At 45.2% G+C, this 24,545-nt stretch overlaps 1 protein-coding gene across 9 annotated transcripts in view; it reads left to right on the top strand.

The window, feature by feature from the left end:
* Positions 1–1,819: 1,819 nt before the first annotated feature.
* The window catches only part of MAPK8IP3 (mitogen-activated protein kinase 8 interacting protein 3), a 156,264-nt gene continuing 133,538 nt past the window's right edge, over positions 1,820–24,545 (top strand). For 7 of the 9 annotated variants that reach the window (XM_084641154.1, XM_084641155.1, XM_084641152.1 and 4 more), the window contains exon 1: positions 1,820–3,941. In XM_084641154.1, the coding sequence (XP_084497280.1) occupies positions 3,387–3,941 (555 nt within the window). In that variant the 5' untranslated portion in view covers positions 1,820–3,386. The remainder of the gene's footprint in view (positions 3,942–24,545) is intronic. The other 2 variants (XM_084641160.1, XM_084641158.1) reach the window with 1 other exon arrangement.

Genomic DNA, 24,545 nt, shown 5'->3' on the forward strand with positions numbered 1-24,545 from the left:
GAGGTGGTAGAATCTCCTTCCTTAGAGGTTTTTAAGGTCAGGCTTGACAAAGCCCTGGCTGGGATGATTTAACTGGGAATTGGTCCTGCTTCGAGCAGGGGGTTGGACTAGATGACCTTCTGGGGTCCCTTCCAACCCTGATATTCTATGATTCTATGATTCTATGACTATAAATCATCATGTTGTCTAGGGATGCAGCTGAATACCAGCTATGGGGGTGGAGAACTTGGTCCATTAGTTGCTGTAATGTGGCCGGGGGGCCCACGCAAACTGAAGGGCATGGTCTTGAATTGGAAGAGACCAAAGAGGGTAGAGAGAGGTGTCTTTTCCCTGGAGTTGGGTGTGAGGGGGTTCTGCCAATATCCTTTTGTTAAGTCCAGAGTGCTGATGTACTCTGCCTTTCCTAGCAGGTCAAGCAGCTCATCAACGCGTGGCATCGGGTACGCATTGAACTTTGATACTGCGTTGACCTTGTGGAAGTCAATGCAAAAGTGGTTGGTTCCATCAGGTTTAGGGATCAATAATACATGGCTTTTCCAGTCACTGAAAGACTCTTTGATCATCCCCAACGCTAGCATTGAGTGGAGTTCCTGTTTCATGGTCTCTCTTAGTTTCTGGGGAAGGGGCTGAGGGTTTTCCCTGACCTTAACTCCTGGTTCCGTCTGAATATGATGGGTTATCAGGTGAATCTGCCCTGGTTGGGTCGAGAAAACAGAAGAGAAGGCAGTGATCAGTTGCTGCACCTGATTTCTCTGCTCTGGAGTAAGATTGTTCCCAACCTTGTTGTAATTGGTAATTTAGGTAAAATATCTTGCATATTTGTTAGAATGTGGCGAATTTAAAAGTGTAAAGTAGGTAAAAACGAACTAATTTATATCATTTAAACTTATTTACACAGAAAATACTCCTCTTCCTTAAATGGGCCACTCTGTTCTGTAACTTAATTCATAATTCCAGACCTGGAATGACTGTTTGCCTTGATAAAACTTCCTTCTGATGTCCAGAATATTGATGTGAAGAACTGGATTTGAATTTCAGCAGGGATAAAATGTGAAGACCAAAATATGAGACTGGAGCTTCAGTAAGGCTACCTTATTCTTTAACATAAGATAACAGGATCCCAGCATATAATACTGTTACCAGATTTGGCCATTACTTTGGGGTATGCTCATTTATTAGGGTTACTCTTCTGGGTGAGGGAGGTCTGTAGTTCTATCAATGTACGGCTTGTGTTATTGTGTTATCATACGGAGCTGTACTTCTCCCTGCTGCAAGTTCCCTCCCAATGGAGGTTAATCAGCACTCCCAAGCTGACCCCTTATATGACCCTGGACTCAGTAGGCTGGATCAAGCAGCATTTCCGAGTTGTCACCCTCATAGGTCATGGGCCCCGCACCGGAACAGAGCACGCCTGAGCAGGCTGGGTCAAGCAGCACTTCCAAGCTGCCATCCTCATATGTCCCAGGTTCAGCATGTCCCTCTCCCTACTTTCACGTTACAATTGTTCTGGTAGTAACCCACTTGATGAGCAAACACCACAGGATTTTTGGGCGCTGCAGGGGTCTTTAGCTTTGGTATGAGGAGTGTTGCTGCAGAGCGAATGAGGAAGCCAAAGAACACCCACGAGGGGGAGAGGGAGAGAGAGAGAGAGAGAGAAAGAGAGAGAGAAGCAACCAGCTTAACCAAGATATTTATTGCCAGGTAATAACCATAGGGGAGCCAAACAAACGAAACAGTTATAATATTAAATCTAACTTAAATTTGATTATAAAAGTCAGGTTTAGAAAACTGTAACTGATCACACAAATTGGGCTCAGAAGGCTATACCGAGAGAGAGAGAGAGAGCTGGGTTCTCACCACTCCGTGAAGCTTGAATCAATTGGGGGTCCCGGGCAGTGGTGGTAGCTGAGGGTCCGGAGTGCTGGAGACAGTCAGAGCCCACAGCACGATCAGTCAGGAGAAGATGAAGTCCCAATGCAACTGATGCAGATTTTGTATTCAGGCATCAGAACACTTACTTGAGCATGGGTAGCGGTTTTTATAGGGAAACAACAATGGTTCACGGGAGAACACTAGATTTATTTATGGGTAAACTGATGGCTCAAGGGAGTATACCAAAGTTGTTTTGTTCAGGCTAGACAATAAGATCTGATCATTCCTGGCTATGTACGGTGCTCCTTGGAGGGAGTTCACAATGCAATTAGGGAGCTTCACTATTTTGGATACCAATAAAGGATTTATTACTAGAATTGGTCTGATAACTACTGAGCTGTGTGTATGCAGGTGTGGGTTCATTAACATCTGGAGCAGAGATCCCCCATCATGCAGCGCTTCCCTGCTGTTCTGGTCCCAGAGTTCCATGCAGTTCTTGCCTTGGAATCTCTGTTCTCCATGCCTCCCTGTCCCATCTTCAATGCAAATGATACTAGGGGAGTTTCCTTAATCCTGTCACCCTTGTCTCAGGGGTTTAGGTGTGTCTCCAACTGCCTTTTCATTGCTTTTTGTAAGTCTTTCTTCTGATTGGTTTTGGTTCAAGCAGAGGCTGGGGGGCAGGGAAGGTCTTTCGTGAGTCAGACAGGCTGGGTACTGTGCCCTGGTTCGCCACGAACACAGAGCTGATGTAGTTTACCATGATAACAGGATCCCAGCATATAATACAGCTTTGCTGTTCAGGTCAAGATGCTGCATTGGGTCCATCTCAATCAAATGGTTAGGGTGCCTTCATGGTGGGGATCTCTCATTTTGTACCCCTTAGTCGCACCTTTGCAGCAATCATGCAGGTTACTACTCCAGCTTGTGCATTTTGTGTGCAGTCCTTGAGTTTAGATAACTCTTCAATGAACCCCTGAGGCAAGAAACCCACCAAGCCTTGAATATCTAGTTTCAGGTAGACTTCAGTGTATCCTGTGGGTTGTATTACAAGACTGGACTCTGCTAGCACCTAGATATTTGAGGGGGCATGGGCGGTTGTGCAAATGACATAAATGCAAAGATAATGTCTGTCTAGTAGAGATGAAACTCATCCAGTCTGCCGAGATTGGGGACAGAGACCCTGGTTTTGCTATATGCTATACAGTACCTAGTATACTAAATAGTGAGTCCTTAAATCGAGAACCATGTAAGTATTTAATTTACTGCGATAACCTTCCCCTGCCCCCCTTGAAGCTTTCTAATTAACAAACAGACTATCTGGGTCCCTTTTGGTTAACTCCTTAAACAGATGGGGCCCGTTTCATTAGTAAAAACTACCCCAGGATCATTGTTGTTACCAGGACTACTGCAGGTCTTCTTGCATAAAAGGGTGGAGTAGGGGGTTTTGGAGGGAGAGTGAGGATGGAGCGGAGTTTACTTTTAACCCTTCAGTGTATGATTATATTGCCTTCCTTATGGGTAGCCTCGGCCGGAGAGGCCTGGTCCCCTCCCCCGTGTGTGGAGCTGGCGATGACACAGCACGTAGGAGGCGGCGCTGGGAGTGCCCATTGGCGCAGGGAGAGGAGGACGGGCACAGCCCGGCGGCAGCCTTAGCCTCGACGTCCAAGGGGAAGCGGAGGCAGGCTCGGCGGCAGCGGCAGCGGCAGGTGCCTCGGCGGCGGCGCTCTCCCTGGAGCCCGGCAGGCAGCAGGATGCTGGAGATCCAGCTGGACGATGGCGGCGTGGGGGGGTACCCGGGGGACGATTACTGCTCGGGCTCGGTGATGTCGGAGCGGGTGTCGGGCCTAGCTAACAGCATCTACCGCGAGTTCGAGCGGCTCATCCGCTGCTACGACGAGGAGGTGGTGAAGGAGCTGATGCCGCTGGTGGTGACTGTGCTGGAGAACCTGGACTCGGTGCTCACCGACAACCAGGAGCACGAGGTGGAGCTGGAGCTGCTGCGGGAGGACAACGAGCAGCTGCTCACGCAGTACGAGCGCGAGAAGGCGCTGCGCAAGCAGGCAGAGGAGGTGAGCCTGGGCCGCTGCTTGACCAGCGCCTGCGGGCCGGGCCGCCGCGCCGCGCCGCGCCGCGCCGGCCATCCATTAGGAGCGGGGGCGGGCTCTGCGCCAGCCGCTGCGGGATGCCTCCAGGGATCGGGCTGGGAGAGGCCTGCGCCACCCTAGCCAGGGAGCCCGCACCGCTGGATCCCCCCCTCCTTTATCCTCGGCACCCGGTCATCTCCGGGGGGCAGCCTGGCCCCCTCCGAGACAGCAACCAGGGTCTCTCTCATCCCCGGCGCGGCCACGACCTCCTTCCCCAAGGACCCCCGGGTACCCTGAATTCTTTACCCCACAGCTGGGGGCTGACTCAGCCAGTTTGCTCCTCCCACCCTAGGACTCCCTTTCCGGCTCCAGTGCAGCTGGGATGGGAGAAGAGGGGATGCGTGCCAGCTGCTTTCCGAGGAGCACAGTGCCATGGCAGAAAAGCATCTAGCTTGTTCGGGTACCAGTAGCAAAGTGTCATTGCTGCATCTAGCGTGGGAACTCTCGTTTGTAAACGTTAGAAGAGGAGCCAAGAGCTCAAGTTGCTTGTTGTAGGGGCAGTGCTGTGTCTGCCAACTGTAAATGAGTGCGGTGATGGAAGTGGAGCTCCATGGATTTTAGCTGTAGCTCAGGAAAGCTCATGCTCAAATAAATTGGTTAGTCTCTAAGGTGCCACAAGTACTTCTTGCCTGAGCCACTCAAAGGGATTGACAGCTGTGAGGTTTGGTTTAGGGTGAGGTAACTTGATCATTTGGTTATATTGTCAGTCTTTTAACTGTAGGCTTGTTGTTGAGTCATATCGGGTGCGTCCTACATTGTAGGGGGCAGAAATGTTCTGTGGATTGGCCATAGGCAAGGCAGGAGTAAATCTTTTCTCTTATATTGGCAGGCCCTGGTTCCTATCTCTCTTAAGTAAAATGTAGACGGTCAAAGTGTTTTCATTCCAATCTCTAATAGTGATTCCACCCCCCCCCCCCATACACACACACACATCACATTAGCATGCAATATGGACAAACTTGGGGATGAAGGCAGGACAGGGAAAAGCAGTGGTGATTGTAAAGAAGTTTGACATGCAGTGGGAAGACCTAATAATTCTGGAATATCTTTCGACAAGAACACCTTGTTCTACAGCTAGGATGCTATCAATGTGTGGCATACATCATGTATTTTTAAGTGTTGTCCCTTAGCTGTGATTAGATATACTCCTGATTTCATTGTTCCAGAGCCATAAATGTTCTTGACAGCTGTGACCTTACATTCCCTGCAAACATATCCTGGAGACTTTTACCTTAATTTTTAAAGTGAGATAAGATCAATCAGACAATCGTCTTTTCCTTTGTCCCTGAATCTAGGATTGTATTGTGTGAGTAGGCAGGATCCATTGAAGATCAGTATGAAAGTAAACGAAGTCGAGAGGTCAGCATTTGGTGAAGCTTCGCTATTAAAATAATTGTTGCCAACTTAAAAGCAAGAAAGAGGAGAATAAACTAACAAACAAAGTAACTGGGGTTCCGTGAATTTGAAGAATGTAGTTTTAAAAAATAACAAAATAAACCACTTGGAACCTATGCTGCTAATATTTGTTTCTGATGAGAACAAAGAAATTTAAAAAATCAGTTTACTTTTTATACTTCACTCAATTTGGTTCAACAATGGTAGTCCGTGTCACTTCATTAGGCTAGTGGCTACACAGTGATGTAATGTTTGGAAATGCTTTTAAATCTAAACAATAAGCTGTTCATTTGGAGTAAAAACAACTTTCTCAAGATATTGGTCTCTAATTCTAAAAGAATTTATTTTTTACCAGACCTACACTTTGGGCCTTAATAACATGGCTTCTGCAACCCAAAATGTAAGGTTTGCTGGCTGCCAGTTCCACTCTTATCTTAAAAAGAAAAGGAGTACTTGTGGCACCTTAGAGACTAACAAATTTATTTGAAAATAAGCTGCTACGCTGAAACTCTTATCTTAGCCATGTCTAGAGCAGTGCAATTAAGTTGATGGGGAACAGCCTGGAAGTAGCTCATGAGAGACACAATCACCTGGCTGAAAGAGGAGCAAAATTCCTTGATCACTAAGACCCAACAGGAGCCTGGGAGGGAAAGAATAGCTCAGTTCCACACCTCCCTCTTGCTGCCTGTGCTCCTGCCACTACTAATTCCAAGAGCGGCTCCTCCACTTTTACAGCTCATCCAAGCACTCTGTGGAGCCTTTTCAAAACAGCAGTTTCTGAACTGTAGGGAATGAAATCCATCCAGTTGCATCAGCCCTTCCCTCCCCCCCACCCTCCCAACAGTCAAATTATTGTCCCTTAATTAACCCAGGATCATGTTGATTTATTTTTTACCATTTTGGACCAACTTCTGTTGGTGAGAGAGACAAACTTTCACGCCACACAGATTTGGTCCAATAAAAGTTATTACCTCATCCACCTTGTGTCTCTAATATCTTGAGACCAACATGGCTACAGCACTGCATACAAAGATATACTAGATCATTCATGTTATTTCACTTTTAATCTTTTTAAACTATGTCCCCCCTTTAATTTTACAGTTTGGTGTGAACTTTAAGTATCTCATGCTCAAGGAAAATGTGTGCATTAGTATCAAAATTATATCATTATGGAGTTACTTCATCCTAGGGTGACCAGACAGCAAATGTGAAAAATTGTGACGGGGTAGGGGGTAATAGGAGCCTATATAAGAAAAAGACCCCAAAATCGGGACTTTCCCTATAAAATCGGGACATCTGGTCCCCCTACTTCATCCTGCTTTCAGAGATTTAGAGTATTGGCCAGCTTCGTTGGGTGTAAGTCTTCTCTAGAAATCTAGAAAAGAAAAAGAAATCTAGAAAAGTGATTGGAGCTGAGGGCTTGGAAAACAAGAATGTTTCCTAACATGTTTAAAGAAGAGAGGGTATCATAACTCCATCTTTTCCTTGCACCGCTGGTTAAAGCCTCTTGAACTCCATAGAACAGAACTCAGATTGGCACATATCAATGGTAGGTCTAACTTTCCAGTGAAAAGCTTTTATGCTCTGCTCTCTTGACTGAAGTTCAAGGTCTATAAGCAGCATCCACTGGAAAATTGCCACCAAAAAAATCCATTTTGATTTTAAATGAGCAATCTCAGCAATTGTGACTTCTTATTTCTGAACAGTAAAGTTCGCTTCTTGCCTAATCAAACTTTCAAGCTGCTACATTTGAAAGGTTTTGTTTGCATTAGCTAAATAAGGATTAGTTTAATCCTTTGCTTTTAACTTTAGGAGTCAGGCTTGAAATACCTGCTGAAAACTCAGCTATTTGTATTTTGCATTACATGCCCTTTAATTCACTACCAGAAACATGTGTTCGCCAAGCCATCAGAGTCTCAAAGATTTCTTCTACTTTCAAAGCCCCTGTCCGATCTGACACTGGAGCTGGTGAGGACCGCTCCAGAGTGGGCCTGTGATGTGACATTTTCCCTTCTATTAGCCCTAGAACCTGTTAACAAGTTGATTTTAAAATATAGCCTGCTGGAAGCTACTATCTTTGAGACCTCCTCTTGACTTCTTGTGTGTGTTTCTGTGCTCTGATCCCCTCAGCCTTTTTAAGGGTCTAGAATGGCGATTGACTGGGCCTTTGCAGGGGTTGCCACTAATATGTGGAACTCACTGCCCTTAAGCGTCTGGCCACCATTCCTTCCTAGTTCCCACAGCCAATAAAAATATTACTTTTCAGGCATGTGTTTTTGTAATTTTAGGTAGCCACCATTTAGGATTTCCCCGATCCTCCTCTTTCTTTTTAAAAAAAACAAAAACTTTTTGACAATTGACTATTTTGTTCTTGTGTGATGATTTATGATATCTCAGTTGTTTGTTTCTAAATGTTTGTGGGGAAAAATATAAATGTATCATTAAATCCTATTGGAGACTGGCCAGTGGTTACTTTAGGTCAGCTTTTCAAAGATATTTAGGTGCCTTAAGATACAAATAGGCTCCTAGTGCAATTTTCAGAAGGGCCTAAGCAAGTTGGCAGCTTTTGAAAGTCCCACTATGCTCCTATCAACATTTGTAGGTGCCCAAATACCTTTTGAAATATGGCTCTACCTGCCCTGTTGAGGGACACTTTTATACACTGTCTCCCCTATCCCCACACTCTAATTTTCTTGTAAGGTATCTAGGAGACAGTAAAAAAGTTTGTCTATTAGATTGTAGCTATGGTGTATACTCAAAGATCTGTTTCTCTCCCTTGTGACTTTTTTTCTTAATTGTCTTGGTTTTTTCCGTCTTAGTGATGTGAATCTCACAGTCTAGGAAAGAACTTACTCTTGCCCCATCCTGCAATCTGACCTCAGAAATAGTTGCTTGATGTAAATTTCTGCAGATTGGTGGTGATCTCATACCACAAAAGACGAAAAACATTCTAGCAGACTCTATATAAAAAGAGACTCGGCCCATCATACTATACTAATAACTAAGTGCCATTCCCTTTATATTCTTCAGACCCCTATTCACCCGCTCCTGTTGGTTGCAGGCATTGACATGAGTGAAGATGAATAGGAGAGATGGGTGCATTGAATTTCACCCACAGAATGAGCAGCACAATCTCTGTGTTTATGTTGTCTTTTGAGTTCTTTTGTTAAACATTATTGTTTTTAATCTTTTTAGTCTTGAAACAGGATGGCTACTGATCCTGGAAATTTGTTGGAAAACACTGAGAAATTTCTCTGAGACTAGATTTTTTTTTTTTCCCTGCTGAATGTATAAATGTTAAATTTTTGAATTACGACACTTTCCATCTGACTTGTTATAGACTTCAAACGTAAGCAGATTTTGTGACCTGCCCTTTCAACTAATCAGAAATAAAAAGGAGTATGACTGAGTGGCTATGATGGGATGGTCTAAAAAATTCCAAGTGTTGGTCAAGTATTTAACATAGTATCTTCCTATCTGTCCCTCTAGTCAGAACTGTATTTGGGTTTAGAGCTCACTAGGTTTTCACAAGTTATGATTAAAATTCAATACTGGATGTAATCAAAAAACCAAGTTTCCTGGAAATCCTGCAATTTCAAATTCAGACCTCAATAAATATTCAGTGGAGGTAAAATGTTTCATTTTCCCCTTTCATCTGACTTATGTTGTGGGCAAATAAGAGGAGTAACTATTCCCTTTAGCAATAACAAACATAGAGTCAATAGTGTGATTGATACCAACATCAGGGGACTGGAACACATGACTTATGAGGAGAGGCTGAGGGAACTGGGATTGTTTAGTCTGCAGAAGAGAAGAATGAGGGGGGATTTGATAGCTGCTTTCAGCTACCTGAAAGGGGGTTCCAAATAGGATGGATCTAGACTGTTCTCAGTGGTAGCAGATGACAGAACAAGGAGTAATGGTCTCAAGTTGCAGTGGGGGAGGTTTAGGTTGGATATTGGGAAAAACTTTTTCACTAGGAGGTGGTGAAGCACTGGAATGCATTACCTAGGGAGATGGTTGAATCTTCTTCTTTTGAGGTTTTTAAGGTCAGGCTTGACAAAGCCCTGGCTGGGATGATTTAGTTGGGGATTGGTCTTTGAGCAGGGGGTTGGACTAGATGACCTCCTGAGGTCCCTTCCAACCCTGATATTCTATGATCAGATTGTGTATTGCGTTAGTGTCAGTTACTTTTTGCTTTTTTCTTCTTTATCCATGGTAAAAACAAAGCAATGAAATGAATTCCTCTTCTCCCTCAAAAGATGCAGTGATATTACTCAGCTGAAAGTAAATAAAGTAAGGTATGCCCTCCTGCCCTGTGAGGACAGGTGTGGGGGCTGGTTACTGGCTTAAGGAGTGTCTGAAGAAGCAGCTTTAAATTGCTTCCTTTCCTTCTTTCTCTTCTGTCAGCTTGAGGTAAATGGAGAGATCATCTAAAGCAGCTTGGGAGCAACATATTACCCTCTCCAACTCTCCATTATGTGTTTCAAATACCTGACTTGATTTTATTTATATCCTTGTTTGTGCACTGTTTGATCAGAGAGGACAAAATTAGCAGAACTTGGATGAGGTTTATGTGTGGGACAGAAATAGGGATTTAAATTGAGTTTGGCAACAGTGTAATGTCTTGTTAAACACAGAACACCCTGGTTTGCTCTCTGGGCCTTGGTCTACCACTGCCTAGGCTGGGCAGTGATAATCTCTCAGAGGCAGAATATTCCACCCTGGTTAGGTGGGGGGCAGAGGGGAGATGTATACCTCCTATCAATCAGGAGCAACTCTTCTGATATACTGAATAGACTTAGTGAGTGCCAAAGAGTTTTCTAATGGACACAACACACCTGCTCAAACGTACAGACAAATACAACTAAAGCTCATACACCAATCAGGCTATTTTTCCTACAGTCTGGGAACAGAGTACAAATGTCTATTTTTAAGTGTGTGGAAGGTTCACAGATTATGGTAATGAAGGACCATCTACATGAATCCTAAATACAAATATTTTTAAAGTCAATCTTTTTATTAGTATTTATGATTGTTACCATTACTTAAAAAAATCTGAACTTAGAAATTCAAATAATATGAGGAATTACTTTTATGTAAAAATCAGTTCAAAATGATTGTGTTCCCAGGCATTAATAAACGAAAGCCATAGTCAAGTACCCCTCAACACACACAACTAAATATGACACACTGTAAACTCCAAATATGCTCCACTGACATCTTCTCTTGATGAAATGCAACAATCTGTTCACTACTGAGTGAATTTTCCAAGGTTATCTTTGGAGCATTCCAGATGTAGGAAACAGGGACATATCATTTTTCTGGTTTGGAGAGAGGGACTAGATAATAAGGAAAGGCCAAGAAGGTAGCAGGCTTTCTAATTCTTTAATCTTTGTCCCATGGTACTTTTGGAAATGAATTTGGCCAAATAAAATTTAAAAAATTATCATAAAAAGTGTCTGACAGAGCATCAACTCAGATGTTGCTGTGGTGAAATTCTTCATTATTTGTATGAACCAGATTATCCTCTTTGTAGAGCCAACCTATGTACCTAGTATGGGAATTCCTTAGTGGCATTCCTCACCTATTCTAGTTTTTAAAATCAGTTCTAAAACAGTTTAATCAAACATTTGAGAAATCCTCTCTGCAAATCCATGGGGAAACATCACCATGAAAACTAGTAACTTTAAGCTGAGATTTTCAAAAGAGCCAAAGGGAGGTAGACACCCAGTTCCCACTGAAGTTCAATGAGCTTTGGCACCAACTCCCTTTGTTTATGATAATAAATACACCAGGGTAATGATAGTTTGCTTTGGGGGGACTGTTTGTGGATTGCTTCTAGCACACTGTAGACCTTAGAATCATAGAATCATAGAATATCAGGGTTGGAAGGGACCCCAGAAGGTCATCTAGTCCAACCCCCTGCTCAAAGCAGGACCAATTCCCAGTTAAATCATCCCAGCCAGGGCTTTGTCAAGCCTGACCTTAAAAACCTCTAAGGAAGGAGATTCTACCACCTCCCTAGGTAACGCATTCCAGTGTTTCACCACCCTCTTAGTGAAAAAGTTTTTCCTAATATCCAATCTAAACCTCCCCCACTGCAACTTGCAACCTTAACAATATAATAATAATAAACAGGCTCCTTTGAAAATCCCAGGCCAAGGGGATTGTGTCAGAGATGACAGGTCCATAGTGTTCCTACTGTAAAGAGCTCTGGCACTGGAATTTCAGAATACTTTAATCTGCAAAAGAAAAACTGCAGCCCTGGAAAAAAATCTAAACTTTTCTTTCTGTTGAACTAACAAGCAAGTCCTCTGTGTTCTGGCATTGTGATTTGTCAAGCATCCAAACATGTGCAGGCTGCCCTGCAAAAACTAGTAAAGAAATAGTTCTTGCCCCAAAGATCTAACAATATGGTCAATGTGTCCCACAAAATGAAGGTCATAAACAGACCCAAAGCGTGAGTGTGAGTGTGTGTTCGGGCAGAGGGGATGTGCAGAGGAAGGACAAAGTGAAGATCACAGATTACTCAGGAGTCATATTGCATCTTGGTGGTTCTGTTTCCTCCTCCACTCCAAGACGTAGGCCATGTCTACACTACGGGTACTATAGCAGCAGCATCGCTATTGTAGCAATGCCAGCATAACCCCATACTATAGACACAGTCTAGTGTTATGAAAGGGATTTTTCTGTCATTGTAGGAACACCACCTCCCTGAGTGTTGGGGGTCAGATGGTAGCTAGGTCCATTGATCTAGCTGCATCTACACCAGGGGTTAGGTCAGTATAGCTACAGTGCTCAGGAGTATGGATTTTTCACACCCTGAATACCTTAGATATATTGACAGAAGTTTTACACATTGACCTGGCCTCAAGATGTAGTTGAGTAGGAGAAGCTAGTTTTTAGGAGGGAGCTGAAAGAGATGGCTATGGAATGGTTTTGCAGAGGAATAGGGGTTTTGTTTTAGAACTGTCTACTGTTGTGAAAAGTAGGTTTGGTCATTGCAGATACTCTGCTTTTGGAAATTGACTGGCTTTGGTTTTAGAATATGAAAGCTAAAATGGGTCAGGAGGAAGTGTTTTTGAACTGTGTGTGTGTGTGTCTGAGAAATCTCTAAGTGGATAAGTGATATCAGGTAGAAAAAAGCATTCAGGACATTGGAGTTTGATGGAAGGGCATGGGGGGCATTGTCTCCCAAAACTGCAAGCCTCAGACAGGCAGCCTGAGTATGCAACGTAATGAGTTCTGCAGAGAAGACAGGACACATGCTGCTACCAGCTTGTGCTTCTGAGACAGGGAGTCAGAATTTTTTTATAAACAGGTGATTAAGATAAGAAAGGGCTGATGAAGTGAGCTGTAGCTCACAAAAGCTTATGCTCAAATAAACTTGTTAGTCTCTAAGGTGCCACAGGTACTCCTTTTCTTTTTCCTAAAGTTAAATGATCTGTTCCAAGCTTGGTGAACTGCAAAAAGTAAAAAGAAAAGGAGTACTTGTGGCACCTTAGAGACTAACCAATTTATTTGAGCATGAGCTTTCGTGAGCTACAGCTCACTTCATCGGATGCATACCGTGGAAACTGCAGCAGATATTATATACACACAGAGATCATGAAACAATACCTCCTCCCACCCCACTGTCCTGCTGGTAATAGCTTATCTAAAGTGATCATCAAGTTGGGCCATTTCCAGCACAAATCCAGGTTTTCTCACCCTCCACCCCCCTACACACAAACTCACTCTCCTGCTGGTAATAGCCCATCCAAAGTGACAACTCTCTTCACAATGTGCATGATAATCAAGGTGGGCCATTTCCTGCACAAATCCAGGTTCTCTCACCCCCTCACCCCCCAATGTGATATATGCCATCATGTGCCAGCAATGCCCCTCTGCCATTTACATTGGTCAAACTGGACAGTCTCTACGTAAAAGAATAAATGGACACAAATCAGATGTCAAGAATTATAACATTCATAAACCAGTCAGAGAACACTTCAATCTCTCTGGTCACGCAATCACAGACATGAAGGTCGCTATCTTAAACAAAAAAACTTCAAATCCAGACTCCAGCGAGAAACTGCTGAATTGGAATTCATTTGCAAATTGGACACTATTAATTTAGGCTTAAATAGAGACTGGGAGTGGCTAAGTCATTATGCAAGGTAGCCTATTTCCCCTTGTTTTTTCCTACCCCCCCCCCCCGACGTTCTGGTTAAACTTGGATTTAAACTTGGAGAGTGGTCAGTTTGGATGAGCTATTGCCAGCAGGAGAGTGAGTTTGTGTGTGTATGAGGGTGGGGGGGTGAGAAAACCTGGATTTGTGCTGGACATGGCCCACCTTGATTACCATGCACATTGTAGGGAGAGTGGTCACTTTGGATGAGCTTTTACCAGCAAGAGAGTGAGTTTGTGTGTGTGGTTTTTGGAGGGGGGTGAGGGGGTGAGAGAACCTGGATTTGTGCAGGAAATGGCCCACCTTGATTATCATGCACATTGTGAAGAGAGTTGTCACTTTGGATGGGCTATTACCAGCAGGAGAGTGAGTTTGTGTGTAGGGGGGTGGAGGGTGAGAAAACCTGGATTTGTGCTGGAAATGGCCCAACTTGATGATCACTTTAGATAAGCTATTACCAGCAGGACAGTGGGGTGGGAGGAGGTATTGTTTCATGATCTCTGTGTGTATATAATATCTGCTGCAGTTTCCACGGTATGCATCCGATGAAGTGAGCTGTAGCTCACAAAAGCTCATGCTCAAATAAATTGGTTAGTCTCTAAGGTGCCACAAGTACTCCTTTTCTTTTTGCGAATACAGACTAACACGGCTGTTACTCTGAAACCTGCAAAAAGTAAGTAGCCTAAATGACCGAAAGTAATTGTTACTACCTATTGAATACAACAATTGTAGAAAAATCTACAAAGTTACTAATACGTTTCGTTGAGACGATAACTGATTTTTTTAGACAAAAGAAGTACAATAGATCTAATTTACCTGGATATCAGTAAGGCATTTGATACAGTTCCACAAAAGAAATTATTAGTTAAATTGGAGAAAATGGGGATTAATATGGGAACTGAAAGGTGGATAGGGAACTGGGTAAAGGGGAGACTACAACAGGTAATACTGAAAGGTGAACTGTCAGGCTAGAGCAGTGGTTCTCTGCCCTGGCCCACATGCAGCCCAGTTAGCACCCAGCTCAGCTGTGTGCTAAAGGCTGCCCGCATGCCAGGTTCTTGGCTGCCTGGTGAGGAGGGGTCCAGGCTGCTGGGCTGCCCCATGTGGTGTGAGTCTGGGGTTGGGACTGTCCCCATGGGGTTGCGGGTCTGGAGCTCTGGGCTGGCCCCGAAGGGTAGGGGTTCAGGGGCAGCTGCCTGGCCCCATGAGCTCTGGGGCCGGAGCAGCCGTGCGGTGGTGGTCCGGGGTTGGGGCATCTGGCCAGCCCCGCGTGGCCGGGGTCCAGAGTCCAAGGCTCCTGGCTGGCCCCGTGGGGTCTAGGGCTCCTGGCCTGCCCCGCAAGCTCCAGCTGCGTGGGGGGGATCCCGGGTGGGCTGGGGTCCGGGGCAGCCGCGCGGTGGAGGGCGTGATTGGGGTCCAGGGTTGGGGCACTGCTGGACAGCCCCACGGGGTCTGGGGTCCCAGCCCCTGTGGTCCAGGTAACACATTGTGAACTGCATATGCATCCCACAAGGTATAATAAGTTGAGAGCTACTGAACTAGAGGGAGGTTATTAGTGGAGTTCCTCCGAGATCAATCTTGGGACTAGTCTTATTTAACATTTTTGTTACTGACCTTGGCACAAAAAGTGGGAGTGTGGTAATAAAATTTGCAGATGACACAAAGTTGGGAGGTATTGCCAATACAGAGGAGGACTGGAATATTGTACAAGAAGATCTGGAGGACCTTGTAAATTGGAGTAATAGAAATGGGATGATATTTAATAGTGCAAAGTGCAAGGTCATGCACTTAGGAACTAACAAGAAGAATTTTTGCTATAATCTGGGGACATAATAGTTGGAAGTGACATAGGAGGAGAAAGAGCAGGGTATATTTGTTGATTAGAGGATGACTATGAGCCATCAATGTGATGTGTCTGTGAAAAAAGGCTAATGTGGTCCTGGGGTGCATCAGGCGACGTATTTCCAGTAGAGATAGGGAAGTGTTAGTAAACCTCTACCCCGATATAATGCGGTCCGATATAACACGAATTCGGATATAATGCGGTAAAGCAGCGCTCCGGGGAGCAGCCCCTCTCATTATGTCTGAATTAGTGTTAAATTCGTGTTTAAAATCACAAATTCGTGTTACCACAAGCGCTTCCTCTACACCCCCCCCTTACTTGCTGCAGCCCCCCCGCCCCAACTCACCTCCACTCTGCTTCTCACCCATCCCTCCCTCCCTCCCAGGCTTGCCACGCCAAAGAGCTGATTTGTGGCAAACCTTGGAGGGGGGAGAAGTGGAGCGGTGGCGGCACACTCAGGGGAAGAGGCGGAGCGGAGGTGAGCTGGGGTGGGGGGGGTGCAGGGAGGGCTGCAGCAAGTAACTGGGGAGGTGGGGGGAGAGGGCGCAGAGGAACTGCTCCCTGCTCCAGCTCACCTTCGCTCTGCCTCCTCCCCTGAGCGCGCTGCCGCCGCTCTGCTTCTCCCCCCGCCTCCCTTCTGTCCAGGCTTCCCGTGCCAAATAGCTGATTGGCACAGCAAGCCTGGAAGGGAGGGAGGCAGGGAGAAGCGGCATGGCGGTGGCGCGCTCAGGAGAGGAGGCGGAGCAGAGGTGAGCTGGGATGGGGAGTGGGTTCCTCTCTCTACCCCAATATAACGTGGTCTCACCTATAAGACAGTCAATTTTTTTGGTTCCCGAGGACCGCGTTATATTGGGGTAGAGGTGTACTATTATACAAGGCACTGGTGAGACCTCATCTGGAGTACTGTGTGCAGTTCTGATCTCCCATGTTTAAGAAAGATGATTTTAAATTGAAACAGGTGCAGAGAAGGGGTATGAGGATGATCCAAGGATTGGAAAACCTACCTTATGAGAGGAGACTCAACGAACTTGGCTTGTTTGGCCTAACCAAAGAAGGCTGAGGGAGATATGATTGGTCTCTATGAATACATCAGGGGAGGGAGAAATACCAGGAAGGGAGCGGTGTTATTTAAGTTAAGCACCAATGTGGACCCCAGAACAAATGGATATAAACTGGCCATCCACAAGTTTAACTTGAAATTAGGTGAAAGTTTCTAACCATCAGAGGAGTGAAGTTCTGGAGCAGCCTTTCAAGGGGAGTAGTGGGGGCAAAAAACCTAACTGGCTTCAAGATTGAGCTTGATAAGTTTATGGAGAAGATGGTATGACAGAATCGCCTACAATGATGTGTGGCCCAATGGTGTCTTTCTGTGGCAAAAATCCCCAACAGCTGGAGACAAGACGCTAGATGGGGAGGACTGTGAGTTACGACAGAGAATTCTTGCCCAGGTATCTGGCTGGTGGGTCTTGCCCATATGCTCAGGGTCTAACTGATCACCATATTTTGACTTGGGAAGGAATTTTCTCCTGGGTCAGATTGGCAGAGACCTTGGGGATTTTTCATCTTCCTCTACAGCATGGGGCACGAGTCACTTGCTGGTTTGAACGAGAGTGAATGGTGGATTCTCTGTAACTTGAAGTCTTTAAACCATGTCAGTAACTCAGCCAGAGGTTTGGGGTTTATTACAGGAGTAATAAAGGTTTGGGGTTTATTACAGGGTGAGGTTCTGTGGCCTGCAATGTGCAGGAGGTCAGACTAGATGATCATGATGATCCCTTCTGACTTTAGTAAGAGTATCTGAGTAAGAATTACATTACGATTTTAAACCTAACCAGTGGCCCTTAAGTGACTTGCCACAAGATGTCAGAACATGTTAGTATTAGAGCTGAGTGGGTCTAATATTTATTTAATTTTCTTTCTTGATATAGGAACTAGATACAATGCTCCTGTCGGAGATTTCTAAGTTATTATCTGCAAAAAACCTAGAGTTTTCAGTTTTCCAAGTAGACCCTGGAATCATGGTTAAAGTTGCCCCTCCACCCTCCAAAAAATCTGAAATGGCACCCCTGTGGGCAGGCATGGAATTTGCCCCCCCACACATGGCCCCATTGGCCTGACTGGCGCAGCCCCACAAATATAGAAGTCAAACTATGCCTATGAGTCAGGACTAATCCTGTATGAAGTATAGATGTAAGGTTTATTAAATGCTGTGAAGAGGCTGATACATTAAGGAGTATTTTTTTCTTCTTAGCCTCTTCCATGAATCCCCATATTTGAGGTATTTTATTTTTAACCTGATGCTGTCTATCTTCACTTTCCATTTCAGTTATATTAGCTGTTGTTAAACTTAATAGTATCACTAAAGTCCTGTGGGGCTGTTTCTTAGTTAGTAAAATGTCCTCCACTTTCTACTGGGTATAGATGGTGGATTTTCTAATGTTTCTTGTGTTCTCTCAGTTTCAGTTACCTGAATTTGGATTAAAACTCAGTTGCCTAGTTCTGGAGTCATATGATGCTTCTCTGGAAGAGAAGGTGGATGTGTTTGTAATAAGAAGGCAAAGCTATGACCCTAAACTCCTGCTCTGTAAGAGCTGATATTGTAGCAGAAATAGATAGCTACACCTGTTGGGAATCTCAGAAGAAAAGCTCTATTGGATTTGATCAGAGTACCTTGCAGTTGCCCAGTAATCTTAGGGTTGTTTCTTGCAAGAGCTGTGCAATTAACTGAGCTGTTTTTCTGTTGGACTTGAAATGTTAGGGCACAGTATAACAGTACACACCACATATTTCTTATAAATTCCTTTTTGCAGAAAAGGGAGATTGAGATGTTTGCTGAAAGGGGTGGAAAAAGGGATTGAGAGAATTAGATAAGGGGAGAAGAGAGTGACTGTCCCAGCAGGCCTCTTCCTGTTCTTTTCTTGTATGAGCCTTGGAATTCCTCCACTATTATAACCCATGTGGAAAATGTGTGGGTGGGTACATTAGTTTTTCACCTTCGGAGTATATCTATAGCAATTAAACACCCATAGCTGGCCCAGGTTTGCTTGCGGGACTCAGGCTGTGGGGCTATAAAATTGCTGTGTAGATGATAGGGCTCAGGCTGGAGTCCGAGCTCTGGGACCCCCTCCCCCAGCTGAACATAATTGTCACTCTTTGCTCAGGTGAACTCCAGATTGAAGTGCACTGGCAGAGCGGTGTGAGGTGTCAAGACTAGACTAGAAGGGAGCACTACCAGCCATGATCAAAAAGACGTAGGCGAAGTTCTGAGGGAAAGCTTGCCTCTCTACCTGGTTACGCTATGTCTGGCTCTGGCTAGTGTGGTTGTCCCCTGGCTTTAAGTCATGACCCAGCTAAGCATGTAAGTGTGTTCTTAACTTCAAGCACATCAGCAATTCCATTGACTTCAGTGGGACTATTGATATGCTTGAAATTATGTTTTCGATTAAGATTTGTGTTGGCTCAGGACCTTAATGAAGGCTAAATTCACCCAATAATTAAAAGTTACAATGCAGAACATTAAGGTTGCAACATACCCAGGAAAATGAAATAGATATTCAATTATCACCTCAAGTTTTTAAAATTTACAAGACTATAACATTGACTGTTGACAGGGCGAATCTTAAAACCATAGCAAATTCTCCAGTTAAGAAATTACCTTTTTATTCCAAGACACTAATTTAACTGACTTACTAGAAGAGTCTGAAGAAAGAGTCTGAAGAGTCTGGCTAGGTCTAATAATTCATGTAGAGCCTGAGGCTCATGTGGGAGTGAGATATGGATGGCTTGACTGCATTATAAGCAACTTTCTTTTAAGCATTTTAAATCTGCAGATTTACATGCACAGTCCTACTGCTCTTGTTTGGTAAAGTAGAAAAATGAGGGGAGCTTGCAGATTGGAGTCTAGAGATCTGAGATACTTGCTCATTTAACTTTGATTTGGAATGAGAAAATAACTGCAACTAATGTGCAGTCTGACCTTTTGAAGATCTTCAGAAAGGCTGCTAGTGTTTAAAAGCACAGGATTGGGGGTGAAGGAATCTGAATTATTTTTCTGGTTCTGCCACCAACTTTCTTTATGATCTTGGACAAATCAATTAGCCACTTTGTTTTAATTTTCTAATCTGTAAAATATAGATAATGACATGGCTATTTCTCAGGAGAGTTCTGAGGTTTAATTAATACTTTGTAAAAAGCTTTGAAATTCTCATATTGACAGTGCTGTAGGATCATAGAAATGTAGGGCTGCAAAGGGATGGCCCTCTGTGCTGAGGTAGGACCAAATATACCAAGACCATTCCTGACAGGGGGTTGTCTAACCTGTTCTTAAAAACCACCAATGATGGGGATTCCACAACCTGGTAACCTGTTTCAGAGCTGAATTATCCTTGTCACAAGTGCTGACTTTCTGATTTCCCTGGCGGCACTCAACCCCTGCCCCGCACCCACTCTTCCTCTTCCCGTGCCACTCTTCCCGCCCCTTTTGCCCCCTCTCCTGAGTGCGCCCTGCCCTTCCACCTTTTCTTGTCCCTGCTCCTCCTCCTCTCTCCCAGCACCTCCTGCCTGCCGCTGAACAGCTGAGCAGTGCTGGGTGGAAGGCACTGAGGGGGAAAGGGGAAGGAGCTGATCGGCAGGGCTGCTGGTGGGTGGGAGGGAGGCGGGGGTGGGGGAGGAGCTGATTGGTGCGTGTTTCTTTTTTTTTTTTCCCGTGGGTGCTCCAGTCCCTGAGCACCCACGGAGTCAGCACCTATGATCCTTGTAGTTAGAAAGTGTTTCCTAAATCTACCTGACTATTATTTGTCCTGCCTTCAGTGGATATGGAGAACAATTGATCACTTTCCTCTTTATAACAATTGTTTGAAGACTGTTATCAGGTCTCCCCTCAGTCTTCTTTTCTCAAGACTAAACATGCCCAGTTTTTTTAATCTTTCCTCATCCGTCATGTTTTCTAAACCTTTCATCGTTTGTGTGTCTCTCTTCTAGACACTCTGCAAGTTGAAGTGCAAAGTGTGATCAGATTTACCTTGCTGGTTGCTCTCAGTCAGAATGTTCTTATTTTGCTTTGTTTGTGGTTGGGATTGTAAAGTGATACCATCAACTTAAAAATCACACTTTGAAAATTATTTACCTACAGTTGTATGTGTACTGTCTCTCACACACAGACACACACACACCCTTTGTATTATTATTGTTGTTGTTACCCAGCCGTAGCCCCATTCCTGGTGATTTGGTTGCATGGACAAGAAGTCACAGCACTGCAGCTGCACTAGTGCCACTGGCCCTCCCACCTGGACACATCCCCAGCCTTGTTGCAGCTCCGCACCTGGCCAGGGGCCTGGTTGCCTGCCACCACTGCGGCATGGCTGAGTCTCCGTCCCCCACCCCTGCCTCCAGCTTTGGCCCGGGCCATGGCTCTGTTCCTGGCCTGGGGCTGAGGCTATGAGGGGGAGGGCCCGACTGCTCCCTCCCCGGCCCTGCTTCCGGCCCCAGACCCGCTCCCAGCCCCAGACCCACCCCCAGCTGTGGCCTCCTTACCCCTGTCCGTGTCCCCGCTCCTGTGTCCCCAGCTCCGTGGACAGGGGTAAGCAGGGGGCATGACGCCCAAAAGTTTGGGGAGTGCTGCGCTAACGGATCTTCTAAGCAGGTCCTTCTCATCTCGCCACAAGTGGTCACTCCACTGAGAGATGGTGGTCAGTGTGATCTTCCAGAGGTGGGGGAGTCCCCAGGTGGACCTGTTTGCGTTCAGGCAGAACAGGAAGCGTCACCAGTTCTGCTCTATTTGTGGGCTTACCAGAGGTTCCCTATCTGATGCCTTCTTACTTCAGTGGATAGGGACACTACTATATGCCTTTCTACTGGTACCACTGGTTCACAAAGTCCTCTTGAAGATCCAGCGGACAGGGCAAAGGTAATCCTGATAGCTCCGGCGTGGCCGCGCCTCACTGGTTTGGCATGCTGTTAGAGCTTCCACTCTGGCCAGACTTACTCTCATAGAACCCCGGCCATCTGCTGCACCCGAACCTAGTGTCCCTGCACCTAATGGTGTGGCTGCTGCATGGCTTAATTTGGAGGAACAAGCATGCTCAGCGCAAGTTCAACAAGTCCTGATCAGTATCAGAAAGCCCTCCACCAGGGCGACCTACCTAGCCAAATGGAAGTGTTTTACATATTTGGCCTCGGACCAGAACCTTTTCTCCTTCTTTCTTGGACTACCTGCTACATCTCAAGCACCAAGGCCTGGGCCACTTGTCAATTAAAGTTCACTTAGAGGCTATCTCAGCCTTCCACCCTCCAGTCCAGGGTAAATCCGTCTTCTCTCATGACATGACAGTCAGGTTCCTAAAAGGTCTGGAGAGACTTATCCTCAAGTTTGTGACCCTATCGCACCTTGGGACCTGAACCTGGTGCTGTCAAAGCTCCTGGGTCCCTCCCTTTCAAGCCGTTAGCTTCTGTTTGCTGCTGCTCCTCCTCTCATGGAAGGTCTCTTTCCTGATGGCAATTACTTCAGCCTGAGGAGTCTCTGAACTTAGAGCCGAACTCCGCTGTATGGTGTTCTACAAGAACAAGGTCTAGCTGCAGCCCCACCCAGCCTTCTTACCAAAGGTGGTGTCACAGTTCCACACTAATCAGGACATATTTCTTCTGGTGTTCTTTCCAAAATGTCACAAATCCAGCAAAGCGCGCAGGTTGCATACTCTAGATGTTAGGCAGGCCCTGGCCTTCTACATTGAAAGAACCAAACCCTTCCATAAGTCGACGGAGCTCTTCATTGCAGTGGCGGAGAGGATAAAAGGTTGGCTGGTTTCTTCTCAGAATCTCCTGCATCAGGTTCTGCTATGAACAAGCAAAAGTGTCACTGCCGGCAATTGTAACCACCCATTCCACCAGAGCACAGGCCTCATCTGCAACCTTCTTCACGTAGATGCCGATTCAAGACATCTGCAGAGCCGCTACTTGGTCCTCAGTCCATACCTTCATGTCCCATTATGCCATCACCCAGCATGCGCAGCATGCCAGCTTCAGCAGAGCAGTGTTGCAGTCAGCAGGTCTGTGAACTCCAAGTCCACCTCTACGGGATACTGCTTGTGAGTCACCTAGCATGGAATGGACATGAGCAAGCACTCGAAGAAGAAAAAATGGTTACCTACCTTTCGCAATGGTTGTTCTTCAAGATGTGTTGCTCACGTCCATTCCATGACCCATCCTGCTTCCCTGCTTCGGAGTTGATGGCAATAAAGATCTGAAAGGGTGCAGATCTGGCAGCGCCTCAGACCGGTGCATGAGTGCAGCACTCCAGGGGGCACCAGAACCGGCCCTATGGATACACCAAGGCAAAAATCTCAGGCAGCTGTGCATGTGAGTGTGCATGCACCTAGCATGGACGACAGTTACGAAAAGTAGGTAACTGTTTGTTTGTTTTTATGCCTACCATTAGGGTAGGTGCTTCCAACCACAGTTTGAGAATTGCTGCGCTAGTATATTGAGCTCATACTCCAGTTTTCACAGTGAACATTTTCATAGCGCTTTAAGTTGTAGGGTTTAAGAGAGGTGGAAGCTTTTATTACTTGTGTGAATTACAGAGGGTTTATTTCGGTTTGTTGTACACTGACACACAGTGGTTGCTAATGGTTACATGCGTTTTAAAAGTGTTAGATACTGAGCAAAGTTTAGCCACACTGGCAATAAATTGACATCTTACTGTCAACAGGTCAGGCTGGACTCAGTAAACCCCAAAGATGGAATGATCCTATTCCTTTCTATCCCGCCAGGCCTTCATCTGTTACTTCAGAAAAACACAACCAAGCATGAATTAAACTAGTATAGTTTGTAGCAAAGTGGTGAATACCCAGTTGGGTATGATTCCAGTTAATCCAAAGGTGTTTGGGTTTTTGAACTCCCCCACCCCCAAAGAAGTACAAATATTGTAAAGTGTGCTAGTGGTGCCAAGCTGTGCCCTCTTGTGGTCCCACATGCTGGGGCGTTGATATGGATTCAGCATCCAACAGATTCTGATAGTGAATGTTTAGTTGGAAACATTCCCAGAAAAGTTAATTTCTCCCATCCCTAATGTGACATCCTGGCACCCCAGTATTCACCAATGTCATGTAATTAGGATATGTTTTGCACAAAGTGTGCCTTGTGAGGTATCATTCTAAAAGTCTTGATCTTCTAGACATTAATATCTTGTTGGATTGAATGTGCTATCACTGTATGTGAAGTTATGAAGTTTGGCTACATATGTGTTACTGAAACATGTTGTGAGGTTGAAAACACCCACAAGCAGCCTTTCAGGTACAACAGTAAAAAGGCCAAACAAGATTAATGGCTTAGTGAGGAAATGCACACAAGCACAAGGATTACCCCAGGAACTGTGTACAACAGAAACCTCTCAGAGATAGCATTACACAATGGGAACTGTTTGACCCAGGTCACAGCAAAAGAACTTCCCAGCAAGTGGGAAGAAGATAAAAGGGGAGAAATGACATCATGATGGGACCTCACTCTCCCTACAATAACACACCTGGAAACACCTGAGGAACAAGGACTGAACTGTGAGAGGTGATGGTACCAGGCTAGAGGGATTTCTAGCCTGTGTATGAAATCTGGAAAACCCACGCTACAGAGCCAAAGCAGCTTGTGTTGTGCCTTAAGAATCTGCCAGCCTTTTTTATCACTCAGGATGAGAATTTGCTACTGATATCCGATCTCTTCAGTATATTAAGCTTAGATTGTGTTTTTGTTTATTTGCTAGGTAATCTGCTTTGATCTGTTTGCTATCCCTTATAATCACTTAATCTATCCTTTTGTAGTTAATAAACTTATTTTATATTTTAATGTAAACCAGTAAGCTTTGCCTGGAGTGCTTGGGGAAAATCTCTGCTTGGTTACCACAAGTGTGCGTTGTTCTCTTCACATTGAGGGAGAGGCAGACTGGGTATTAAACCCCAATACTGGCCAGATTTGACCAGAGCAGGATGGTACTGCTCTGGGGTCCTGGGCTGGGAAGCTGGGTGTGTCCCTACCTGTGTGAATTCTGGTGAAAGTGCAAGCTTGGAGGGCTTTGCAACTTGTCACAGCAACATTGTGTGAGAAGGAGCCCATGCTAGTGGGTCAAAGGGCT

This window comes from Lepidochelys olivacea (assembly GCF_965140295.1).
Source record: "Lepidochelys olivacea isolate rLepOli2 genome assembly, chromosome: 10".
Lineage (NCBI taxonomy): Eukaryota > Metazoa > Chordata > Testudines > Cheloniidae > Lepidochelys > Lepidochelys olivacea.